The 12919-nt window shown below is 46.0% G+C and overlaps 1 protein-coding gene across 2 annotated transcripts in view; it reads right to left on the bottom strand.

The window, feature by feature from the left end:
- Window positions 1–1827: 1827 nt before the first annotated feature.
- The window catches only part of Psd2 (pleckstrin and Sec7 domain containing 2), a 28947-nt gene continuing 17855 nt past the window's right edge, over window positions 1828–12919 (bottom strand). Inside the window, exons 7-14 of one of the 2 annotated variants that reach the window (XM_076855978.1) lie at window positions 10987–11076; window positions 9555–9598; window positions 8334–8515; window positions 8081–8151; window positions 7562–7719; window positions 6539–6683; window positions 4447–4590; window positions 1828–2037 (exon numbers count right to left, since the gene is read on the bottom strand). In XM_076855978.1, the coding sequence (XP_076712093.1) occupies window positions 1828–2037; window positions 4447–4590; window positions 6539–6683; window positions 7562–7719; window positions 8081–8151; window positions 8334–8515; window positions 9555–9598; window positions 10987–11076 (1044 nt within the window). Of the gene's footprint in view, window positions 2038–4446; window positions 4591–6538; window positions 6684–7561; window positions 7720–8080; window positions 8152–8324; window positions 8516–9554; window positions 9599–10986; window positions 11077–12919 lie in introns of both variants that reach the window. The other variant, XM_076855977.1, reaches the window with a different exon arrangement.

Here is a 12919-nt window from a genome sequence, read left to right on the forward strand (position 1 = left end):
TAAGGAAGCAAACTAAAAATTTCTTTACTGATAAGAGGCACAATTAGTGCCCAGGGAAGCACATCTGTCGGAGGCTGCTGGAGCTTGCACCTCTGGTCGTCACCCACCCTCAACGGAGCAAAGAGTGGGACGCTGGCCTGAAAATCAAAGGACCTTTGAGGCAGCGTGGAAAAAGTACAGAGAGCTCTTTTATGTTGCCACATTGCCTTTTCAGTTTCATTTAAATGAACATTTACTTCCCCTGAGCAAAACCAAGGGTCCAGATGGTTTGGTTATAAAACACTTACGTTGATCCAACTTAAATAATCTGGATTTAAATCACTACTTCTCTCCACATACTCACATGTCCCTGCATCAAACGTGAGTGGGCTTGGAAATGTTAGGTACTTAGTTGTGAGGCTGGCTTATCTTATTAATTAAATATGTTACCACAGAGGTCAAATTGCTGGCCAAACTACAGTAATGTATTTAAACAATAGGGAAGATTGGCTCACCATAGCCACCTTGAGGGCACCTTCACCCCCACTCACTTGTGGGCCTGAGGAATACAGGGTTTGAAGGATGCTAATCTGTGATGGGCATATGGAAAATATCTCTATTCTTCCCAGATCTGTCCTTAGCAAAGCCTTTCTGATTCACGAGAAAAATAAAAGAAATATCAACAATCAGCAACATGTCATTCCACCTTTTCCCAAGACCAAGAATTATTGGCTTCCATAACCTTCCTCCACCAGACATCTTTGGGCTTATTGACAAGTGGCTCTCTCCAAAAGGTGGAGTGTCTTTTATTCCTAGGCAGTAGGTCTGTACAAGAGGCCACCTCTGAGCTCAGAGACCTGGCAGCACCAACATAAATAGCCAAGTACAAACAAGGCAATGGCCCCATCCCACTTACCCCCCAGGACGGCCTTGGGACAGAAGGGGTGGCACACACAGATCCTGTCTATTTAGTTCAAAAACATCAACTGGAAGATCAGTTGTGAGTCACAGGTCAGCCGGAAGAGGAAAAGGCAGGTGAGGGGATTTCAGCACTATCTCCATCTTCCCTCCCAGACTGTCAAGGCTATGGAGCCCAACTTGATAACAGGCGGAACTCCAAAACAGGCTTTTCTTCATCTGATTTCATCCTCTGACAGCCATTCCAACCCCATCTTTAAAGGGATTTCATATATATATATATATATATATATATATATATATATATATGCACATTTATGTTTGTATAAAAAGGAGACAGTAGTGGCCTCCATGATGGAAGGAGATGTGAACGTGGAGACAACTTGGTACTAAGCGGTGGCAGGCCTGGGTCCCAGATTATTGCGATGTGAGGCATAACTGGGCCTGGTTGCAGACAGAGGTTGCTGGGAGGAGGAGTAGATGGTGCTGGTGGTCCACAGTCCTGCTGCTGGTCAACTCAAATGAAGGAGGAAGAGAAAGGGAGGAGAGGGGTCCAAGCGGAGACCCAGAGTCCAGACCTACCCTCCAACATGGGAGATGAGGGAGGAGCTTGATGAGAAGAGGTGGCCAGGGGAAGCAATGGCCCTTTCTGCTTCTCCAGTGAGGAGGTGCTAGAGCAGGTGCACCCTGGCCTACAAAGTGAGACCCTGTGTAGAAAGGGCAATGAGGGCTGGGGAGAAGATCAAGGTCAGAGATGGCCCAGGATGTAAGAAGACCAATGCCACAAATGGCATCTCCAACTCCATGGTCCACGGGGCTCTCCGTGCCCCTCTGGGTGCCTGTCAATTGCCTGGCGCTTGGTCCCAGTGGCCCCAGGCTGGAATTGTGCTCACTGACCCCTCTGGGCCATTTGCAGCATGTCCACACCAGCTAAGTATCAGACCCAGTAGCATCCTGTGTGGCTTTGTTGCCAGTCAGAGGCCCATGACCCTGGCTAAGGGCAGGGCTAGAGTGTGTCTTCCGTAGAGAAGGATCATCCCCTTCCAGCATGGCCAGCCGAGCCTCAATTCGATCCAGATCATCCGAGCCCACCTTGATTTTCACAGCCAGGAGGTGAATATAGGTTTCATAACGACTTTTCTGGGGGGAAAAAAGAGCAAAGAAAAGTCAAAAACGAGATCAAAGTTCATACAATAAAATGAGAAAAAAATTTATATATTACATAACTGAAAACTTATCCTTAATATTCAGAAACCTCTCACAATCAATAAAAAGAAATAAACTGACCAATAAAAACAGACAAGAAACATGCACATAAATTTTACTAATAGTTTTAAGAATCAAAAGAAAAATTGCCAATGGTTTCTTGTGTACGATACCAAAAGCACAAGAAATGAAAGTAAAAACAGACAAATGGGACTGCACCGAAACTTAAAATTTCTGCACATCAAAGAATACAAACAGAGCTGGGGCTGTAGCTCAGTGACAGAGCGCTTGCCTAGCATGCGTAAGGCATCACATAAAAATAAACAAATAAAATAAAGGCATTCTGTCCATTTACAACTACAAAAAAAAAAAAAAGAAAGAAAGAATACAACCAACAAGTAAAAAGGCAACCTACAGAATGACAGAAAATATTTGAAAATCATATATGTGATAAGGAGTTAATATCTCAGATATATAGAGAACTCTTACAACTCAACACCAAAAAATAACAAACAAGGCAATTTAAAAATTAATAAATGACATGAATAGGTATTCTTCTGAAAAAGATATACAAATGGCCAACAAGCACATTCAAAAGTTCTTCATAGCTAATCCAGGTGTCCATCAGGAGATGAAAGGACTGCTGTCATTATATAAATTTTAAAAATTAATAAAAAAAATAAAATAAAATATATATAAAAAAGAGATGAATGGATAAAAAAAACACATTGTATGCAAACAGTAGAATATTACTCAGCCTTAAAAAGAAAGGCCATTCTGAAACATGCAACATGGATAAATCCTTTCTTGGTCGGGGGAAGTACATGGATTGAACCTAGGGGCACTTAACCACTGAGCTACATCCCCAGCCCTTTTTGTGTTTTTATTTTGAGACAGGGTCTCACTAAGTTATTTAGGGCCTCACTAAATTGCTGAAGCTAGTTTTGAACTTCCACCTCAGCCTCCCAAGCCTCTGGGATTATAGGCGTGTGCACCACACCCGGCTTACATGGATAAATCTTAACATTATGCTAAGTGACATAAGCTAGTCTCAAAAACACACGTTCTATATGATTCGACTTATTTGAGATATCTAGAGCAATTAAAATTATAGAGACAGACAGTAGACCAGGGTACTGCAGCTGCACATAGGTTAGGATCCTGGTTCCTACACTTCTTAACTATGTTACCTCAGGAAAGTGCTCTGATTTCCCCATGAAAACCTCCATTTCCCCATCTGTAAATGGGGATAACAATAGAACCCTTTCACAGAGTTGGCATGATGATTATCAGCCAATACAATGGAAGCAAGAAGAAACAGGCCTAGTACTTAGCAAGAGATCAATCTAGCTTTTGCCATCACTATTTTTACACTGCAGAGAGTCAATGTGAGGCTTTCAAAAGCTATCAAGTTTTCTGTTTTTCAAAAGGTCAGGGTCTGCTGGGAAGGTGGCTCCATGGTAGAGCATTTCAGGGGCTGGGGATGTGGCTCAGAAGCAAAGTGTTTGCCCAGCATGCACAAGGCCCTGGATTCAATACCCAGCACTGCAAAAAAAAAAAAAAAAATCAGAGTCTATCCTGAGAATCTCCTCTTTCCCCTATACCTCAACAGAAAGTCAATATGGAAATCTAGAGACTGAGATTGGTGAGGTCCTGCCATTTGTGCTCTGGGAACTTCCTGGATCAGTCTCAGGCTTTTCGTCTAGCTGAACACCTCCATCTGCTACTCAGTCCAAAATGGACAAGTGCTTCCTGCCTTCCTTCCTCCGCCTAACACCACCTCCTTTACCCAACCAAGGTGATGCATGGTCAGGCCCACCTGTAGAACATCATGAGGTGAATCAAGGTAGTAGAGAGAGACAAGGTGAAAGAAGGAAGTGAAGAAGAAGAGATGAAGTTGTTCTGCTGTATAAACATATGTGCTGAAGGAAAATGGGGCCAAAAGGGTGGGTGGGAGAATCAGGTGGATAGGAGTTGAGTGATTTATGGCTGGTTGTAAAAGCTTCCAGAGAAACTGGTCCTATCATGGAGGCACAGGTGAGAAAGGATCCTGGAAAGGTGGTGGCATTTCTACTGGAGTCTTTTGAGTGCTCTTGGAGAGACCCAAAGGAAATGCAATAGTTTGATGACCATTTGGCAGCTGGACTGTGCAAGACTGGCCCACAGGAACCATGATTCATAAATAGATTACACCTGCCTCAAGTGAGACCCCAAAGTGAAGAACTCCCAAATTAGAAGCCCCTAGCGGTAGAAGGATAGTGGTGGTGGGTGGTGGAGGGTAAGAGCTGGCCTCTTCCTCTGGCCCCGGTCCAGACCCTCCCTATCCCTCCATTAGAGACCCACCTCGAACGTGAGATAGTGCTCTTTCAGCCGGTATTCTTCGGCCTCCTTGGACTTGAGGCCCCTCTCCACTGGGTGGCACCTGTGCTCTGCCAACTCTGCAGTCACCTGCCTCAACTTGTTCTCATGAGACCGCAGCTGCTCCTCCTGCAAAGATAGACCCTAGATTGTGAGGCCTGACTCTCAGATGTTACCGGAGTGGGTCATCAAAGGGAAATAGGCTAGCTGGAGTTCCCAAGTCCATGGCAGTACAGCCAGGCTCTGGACCCAAGGGAGAGCGGCTTCCATCTTCCTCCTTCCTCTCCTTGCTCCCAGGGGCACCAACTTTTTAATAATGTCTCTGCAGGCTCAGGAGATGAGCCCCTCACACTCATATATGCCCATGCATCTTCCATGATACAGACACAACCCAGACACACTTGTGACTCATTGGAACTCTCACATGCATACACAAACACACTGAGCCAAGGGTGAGCCTGACCCCAGTTATCTGTGGCTCCATATGACCCATACATTCTCTTATATTCATTCTCAGAAATGCATTATAGTCACAGATCCTGGACCACACTCAAAAAGATAGACTGAGAGAGACACTGTCACTTACAGACAAGGGCACACACATCCCACCCATCACAAAATAGCCAGGTCCCTTGTAGAGTGTGCACATGTAAGTGCGTGACTATGGCCACACATGTGGGGCACTGCTATTTGCCCCAAAATAAGTGGAACTGGAGGACGTATGTATGAGTGCACTGTGTGTATACATGAGCATGTGTATGCCTGTGTGGTACATGTGTGTACGTGGTGCATTCACTGCGTATGCATACAGAGGAGCTCTGGGAAGATGCAGAAGCCCCAGAGCTCGGTGGAGAGACTAAGGCCCAATAGGAAAGGGGACAATAGTTGACAAGGTCAGAAAGTTTAGAGCTTCCCCAACCCTCTACCTCTCAAGTTCTGGCCCATTTATCCTTTCCTCTCCAAAAGTAACCTGAAAACCTGAAGTACTGGTCAGATAAGCTTTTTGTGGAATGACAAATGAAACATCTAAGGATAAGTGAAGACATCAACAGAGCATATTTTAAAAAAAAATTATAACAAATGCAGGAGAAGATGTGGAGAAAAAGGAATCCTGTACACTGTTAGCAGGAATGTAAATTAGTATAGCCTCTATGGAAAACTGTATGATGGCTCCTCAAAAAACTAAACATAGAATTACCATGAAATCAGTGCCCCATTCCTGGGTGTAGATCCAAAGAAAATAAGTCAGCATACAAAAAGAGATACCTGTATGCCCTCGATTACTGCAGCACTATTCAAAATAGCCAAGATAATGGAATCAGCCTAGATACCCATCAACAGATTAATGGGATTAAAGATATACACACACATAATATAATTATATTATAATATATACACACATAATTATATAATATGGAATATATATATATGTAGTATAAAGAATAATGAAATACTGCAATTTGCCCCAAAATGAATGGAACTGGAGGACGTTATGTTAAATGAAATAGGCCAGACACAGACAGACAAGTATCACATGTTCTCTCTCATATGTGGAAACTAAAAGAAAAAAGTTGACCTGAAAGTAGAAGAGGGATTAGTCCCTAGGCATGGGAAGGGTGCCAGGAAGGGGTGTGGTAAAAGCAGAGGGTGGATGGCCATGCTCAGTGCATGATGCATGCATTATGGAAATATCATGGTGAATACAAATCTGTAGAATTAACGTGTTAATAATGCTAATATTTAAAGTAAATAATTAAAATGCACTGGTGAAAGGGCCTGCCAGTGTCACCTGTTCCTGCCTCCCCATGGCACAGATATCCTTTTGTATTCATGCTACATCACACCCACCATAGGGCAAGGAAGTGTGACCCTGCCACCCACCACAGCACAGCCAGGCCTGTGGGGCATGTGGTGACTGGCCTTAGTCTTCCCTTCTGGAAGTGGGAGTAGGGGGAGAATATCTGCCCTTCCCTGGAGCCCAGGACCAGGAGCCCTGAGCTGAGATTTGCTGTGGAATGGGAGGCCTGGGCCAGGGGCTGCCCTGGGGAGGTGGCGTCATGATCCCAGGAGCTTGAACCTGGCAGAGGCGAGTGGTGCAGGAAGGCAGCAGAGGCCGACAGAACTTCTTCATGGAGCTGACGGCTGCTGGGAAGGCCGGGGCTGAGAAGATGGCCGCCACCAGGTTGATCCTCAGGATCCAGGACAGCATTTCCTCCTTGCTCCTGGGGACAGGAGGAGATGGGAGAGGGCACCGGCTTCTCACAATAGGAGTCCCTATCTTTCCACCCAGCACCCAATATCCAGCTTTAGGCCTGGCACAGAGAGGGCACTGATTCTTTTTATAGGCAGGGACAGGAGGGAGGGAGGTAGGAGGATGGGGCAGGGGGCGGGTGGGCCTGGTCGGAACCATGTAGGGAATTCCCTTTCTGTCCCAGCTTCCAGGCACCTGGATTTTTACATGAAAATAAACCTGTCCAAGTCTAGAACTCCTGCCCTGGAGCCCGTGAGCTCAGGAGGTCAACAGTGGTAGGAAGCAAATGGTGGCCTCTCCACTGCCCTCCTGTCCTGACCCTGCCACCTGCCCAGCACTTACTCTGATCCCCAAGCCTCACTTACCAGTCGGCCCCCTTTTTAGCTCATCTAGCACATAAAAACCCTAATCTCAAATCACAGAAGGATAGCTAGCATCAGAGTGGAAGGAAGGCCCTGCAGGTCAAAGGTAAGGGGGAGTCTTTGCCACCTGAATTTAAAGTCAAGGATGGCCGATCGAGATTCTATCAGCTCACCCTTCAGGGACTTCTGCATGCATCAGCAGCCCCTGCAGGCTTATTAAAGCTCAGTACTAGGGCCAACCTCGAGTTTCGGATTGAATGATCTAAGTCGGGGCCAGCACCTAACTAGTTTCCAAGAGATGCTGAGGGAAACCCACTTTGAGAACTCAGCTGTTGATCTGTGCCAAGTGAACACACTCATTCTGGGACTCACATGCATGAGAAGCTAAGATGTCTCCACCCCAAGGTACCGGGAGAGGGATGTGTGCAGGGTTGGTGCTGTAGGCCTTGAGCCCAGGTAGTAATGAGGGGCTTCAGCTCATACTTACGGAGCCTGGAAAAGGAAGACCCTCCAGTCTGCTGTCTTCAGTTTGAGCACATTGGACTTCTTGCTGTAGTCAGAGGCCCTGGTGGCCAGCGCGTGATGCACACGAATGGCGTTCTTCAAGTCGCCCTCTGACAGAGCCTTGTCAGGCCGATACTCATCCTGGCAGGGTGGGTGGGGAATGTGCTGTCATGGTCAGGCTCTGGCTCACTGCTGCAAGTGTTCCATTCTCACCTCCCTCCATCTTGATCTCCTTCTCTGTCCCTCTATCTCCTTAACCCCCAAGAAGCCCCAATTTATCCCAGAGGCATGACACTGAGTAGCTATTGAGCTACTGGACATTTCAAACACCCCTCCCCCAAATCTCCATAGTCCTGAGTAAGCTCAAGCCCTTTTGGAGGGAAGGACCTGACATCTCCCTAAGCCCCAGGTCCTGTCCAGGAGCCCCTGGCCACCACAATGCAGGGGCTAAATGGGACTAAGCTGGCCCTTCCTAGGTAAGGACTCTAAAGCAGACTCTCACCTTCTGCAGGTACAGGATGGTCCCTTTGAGCACCGCATAGAATTTCTTCCAGCCACGCCTCCCACGGGGTGCTGGGGAGGGAAGCACAGGTAGTGTGTCCACAATCACCCACTCTAACATGTCCTACCTGCCTCCTCCTGCACATCTAACTGAATGTGCATCCCCAAAGAAGTGGCCACAGCCTGATGGGACCCCCTTCTGCCAGTATCCCTCCCCACGCCCCTTCATCCAGCCTGACACCCACTCCTCTTGCCATCCATGTCGGCGTGAGTCTTCCGGGTCAGCACACCATGCTTGTAGGTGGTGGCACTGAGAGCCTGTGGGATATCCAGGAAGGGGTTGCCACCATCCAGGATCCGGGTCACCTTCTTTGTTCCTGTCCCAAACTTGTCATCCACCAGCTCAGACAGGGATTTCCTCAGCTCATCTTCATCACTAGGAAGGTACCAGGCTGAGCATCACCTCCATGGAAGCCTCTGCCCCATATTGCCATGGCCTCTCCCATCAACCACCCACTCTAAGAGCCAAGGAAGCCAGAGGGAAAGGGCAGCCGCCAGAGATAGAGATGAGGAGGGTCCAGATCCCAGATCTAGATCTATGACCTCGCTCTTCAGTTCTGATTCCTGACCTCTGATTTTTTATTTGGGGCCTCTAAACTAATCCTCTATCCTTGATGACAAAGTTAGAGACATTACTATCTTCAGGTCTCCTTTTCAGTCTTCCTTCTCCTGCCTCCAACCCTGAGAGCCTAACCTGGGAGCACTAACCCAGAGGCAGACTGAATCTTCTGCAAAAACCATGCAGCACACAGGCAAAGGGCAGGCCTCAGGAGAGGCCCCTAAAGTTCAGGCCAGCATGAGAGCCCTGGTGGAGGAGTGCCATCTATTCCCAGTGGGTTTGGGATCTCTGAGCAGACCTCTATACATACCCAAAGGCACAGGCTTCTCTGGGGAGCACAGCCGATTGGGCTCCCCCCAAAGCCATTCATAGCAAGGTTGCCACCCCTCTTTCCAGATGTCTGGGCACCTCCAGGTCTCACAAGGGAAGAAGACAGGGGGCAATTACCCCTCCCCACTGCCAAGAGCAGTTACCCCCTGAACGTGGTAATATTCTTGGAGTGCTAGGGGGTCTGTGCTTCCTACCTGCCTATTTCCCAAAGGGGAAAGAGCTGTCATTGTTGGAAATTTGGAAATATCCTCAGTAGAGAAAAGTAGTTGCAGGCATCATCGAACTAAGTTCACAGTTCAGTCTATTCCATAGCACTGTAAACAACGCATACTCTAATTGAGACAGAAAATAAGCCCAAAAGGAAACTCAACAATGGATGTTGGCCAGTTGGACAGGGGCTGTCAGGGCCCTTGGTTGGGAGAAATCAGCACCATGGAGAGTGGCCAGTGTGCCCAACTGCACTCCTAGCCACTCCCTGTCCCAGTGAAGTCATCTTCCCATACTTGTGCCTGTGGGCACTACTCACATGGCCCATTCCAGCTTTTCATTCTTGATGGAGTTGTAAAGTGTCTGGGATGGGGGGAGAGAGAGAGGAAAGTTCAGAAGAAGAGCCAAAGAAATTCCCATCTACCTCCAACAATGAGGGTCCAGCGAGGGAACACCTTTTCAGTTAATGGGGCAAAGTGAGTGTTTGATTCAAACTTGTTTGTTGGGTGGATAAATGAGAGCATGGGTAAATGTACGGATGGGTAATATTTAGTTATGTGGTCATTTACTGTTGTATCCCCAAGAGACTGTAAGCTTCGTAGGTCAGGAGCTGTCTATCTTGTTCACCTCTGAATATGTTCTCAATAAGATGATGGTTGATGGGAGAATAAATGAGTACATGAATGAATGGAGGAATGGAGAGACATGCAATGGGTGGACAAGTAAGTGGTTAGTATATGGGTGAGTGTTTGGGGATGTGTGTGTAGGTGATGAATGAATGGGTGGGTATATGAGTAGTTGAGTAACTGAGTGGTTGTATAGATGGAGAGATGCATGGGAAAATGAATGGGTGAATGGAGAAGTGAGTACAAGTATGGATGAGTGGATAGGGAGAAGTGGATAGGTAGAATGCAGTTTGATTTCACAGATACGTTTTATAAGTGCTTCATGATGATGAAGATCATTGTGTTAAGAAGAGAGATGAAGATAATGTTCTCTTTTTTAGTTTAATTTTTAACCAACACATAATAATTGTACACATTTACCAGCAGACTCACAATTCAACTACCTTCCTGGTACCACCATACATAAAAATTCACTATCTAAAAATGATATCATGGGCTGGGGTTGTGGCTCAGTGGTAGAGCACTTGCCTAGCATGTTTGATTCTCAGCACCATATAAAAATAAATAAAATAAAGGTATTGTGTCCATATACAAATAAAAAAAAGTGTTTTAAGAAATGAACTCATCATCTATCCCCCCCTCCCCAAAAAAACTGTTTTTCTTTCTTCAAGGTGGAAAACTGACCAAGCTGGAAAAGCCAGAGCTCTGCCCTGGGATTCTAGGGTTTAATCTCAAAAGAAAACTGATTCCCTTAACTTCCGTGATGTTGGAAGAATGAGTGGGCTGTTCTCTGGGGGTGATATGAAGATAATGGAGGTGGCGGTGGTAAAGGAAGTGGTGATGGGTGGCAGCTGTGACCATTAATGGTAGTGATGATTTTACTGTGGCAGCAATAATGATAGTTGAAGCAAAACAACACACCTCACAAAGTCAACCCTTCTGCCTAACTCAGGAAATATGGAACAGCCACCTGTTGAGCCAGATGTTCTCTAACCCTGTCCCAAAGTCATGGTGTCCCTGACTCTAGTATTAAGGGCCTGGAATGTCAGGATTTAGTTGAACAGAGACTAGGCTCCACCCTCCCAAGGCATAGCTAGGGGCATGGGAAGCCCCATCAGGTAATACCTTCAGCAGGTCTTTGGCAAAATCTTGGCCGTCATTCAGCTGGTCCAAGTTGGCAATGAATTGCTGGCAGGACATCTTCTTGCCAATGTTCTGTAATGGAGAAACAGTTCTTTCTGAGGGTAAGGAAGGAAACTGGTGTGGTCCCCACACCCTACCCTGCCCCACCAGAAGAGATGAGGCATCATCAAAGGCAGTCATGAAAATAATACCGCCTGGATTTTCCTTTGTCTCCAAGAGTTTACGAAACTCTTTCACATTCAAGATTCTATTTGATCCTCAAGCATGATGAAAGGTCGGGGTTCTTTTCAAACCCGGATGAAGGAGTCAGGTTTGGATGAAATATTATAATAGTTGGCATTTGTCAGGTGCCTATTATGTTCCAGGTACTATACTTGACATGCATTATTTTATTTTCTTCTCACCACATGGCAAGGAAACTGAGGTGCAGGAAAGTGAAGTGACATGCCCATGATCACACAGCGAGGAAGTGGAAGGGCCAAGTGTGTCTGACATCAAAGCCCGTGCTCTCACCCGCTCCTCCATGGTTAACTCTCCCAAGGTCACTCAGCACCAGGACTTGAACCCAGGCCTCTTGGCTCCTGAGCAGAAGCTCTGTGTATTCCGCCACAACCGCCTCACCCTCTCACCTGCACAGAGGGGCAGCAAGACCTCCAAAAGGTAGGTGAAGTAAGGGAGAATTTGGTTTTATGAGAGTCAAAAATCAATTTCCACCAATACACATGGGTGCCCCATGCTGAGTTTGGCTGATACAAAGAGAACCTGTGCAGATGGTTTCACTCCTGGAGATACAAATAGAGAGCTGGGAATGACTGTATCCATGAGGTTTGCCTCTTCTTTAACCATTGAGGGTCTGGAACCCTCCAAACCCAACACCTGATGTTCACACTGTCAGGCTCTCCTTGGTGTGGCCACATTTGAAGAAGCATTGGACGTACTCTTCTTTGTGAGGTTCTGTGGACTTGGGTTTGCTCTAAAACAGTATTCTCATCAGATTTACCTATAGAACCCTGGTATCCCATGAGATGGAAATAGCTGTTCTCTCAGAAAAGGAGTTCATAATTAAGTTTATTTATGTGTTTCAGAGTCTTTAATGCTTATGTGTGTTGAAATTCTCCCAAGAGGGGATTCCACATACACTTTCCCAAACTGACTGACCATGGCAACATTTTAGCAAATAGAATCTATTAACATAATAGGGAACATTTACACACCACAGAAATAATTAGGAAAACAGTGCTGTAAGACTTAATAAGCTGACAATCAAGAATTTTCCACATCTTTTCCAAGGAGTCAAAGAGAAGACCCAGTGTGCCTTGATATATGTTTGTTTCATATGTTTCTACATATATTTTACACGTACATATCTGTGTGTCCATACACAAGCATATAGCCACGTACATGTTCGTCTGTAGTAGAACACAAGAGCCACTTCGATAGTACTTGTGTCTGAATTCCACACACTATGAACATTCTTTAACCATTAGTCAGGAGTGCAAAATTGAAAAGAACTAGGCAAGATTTCTAGTCAAAAAACACAGACTATCTTGTTCCAGAGGAATCTTCCCAAAAGAAACAATTATGGTTGAAAATATTAATAAAATATCTGTGTGCAGGCACTGGAGAAACATAAAAGCCATGAGGACTTCAAGGCTGAAGAACCTTCCAAGAAGGAAGTATGGAGAGGAGAGACCAAGGAGGAGCAACTTTCCTCCCTCAAGCACAAGCAACCTGGAGGCTGAGTGACACAGTGGTTTTATGGGACTGGAGAACAAAATCCAGGACTCAGAGCTCCAAGGACAAGAGGCCCTGGGAAACTTCCCAGTCATACTTTAACAAAAAAATAGAAATGAAGAAAGGAAATACTGAAGGGAATTCTTGTGTCAGAAGGAGGATCATCCCAGATGGAAGCAGA

The sequence above is a fragment of the Callospermophilus lateralis genome, chromosome 5 (assembly GCF_048772815.1).
Source record: "Callospermophilus lateralis isolate mCalLat2 chromosome 5, mCalLat2.hap1, whole genome shotgun sequence".
NCBI lineage: Eukaryota > Metazoa > Chordata > Mammalia > Rodentia > Sciuridae > Callospermophilus > Callospermophilus lateralis.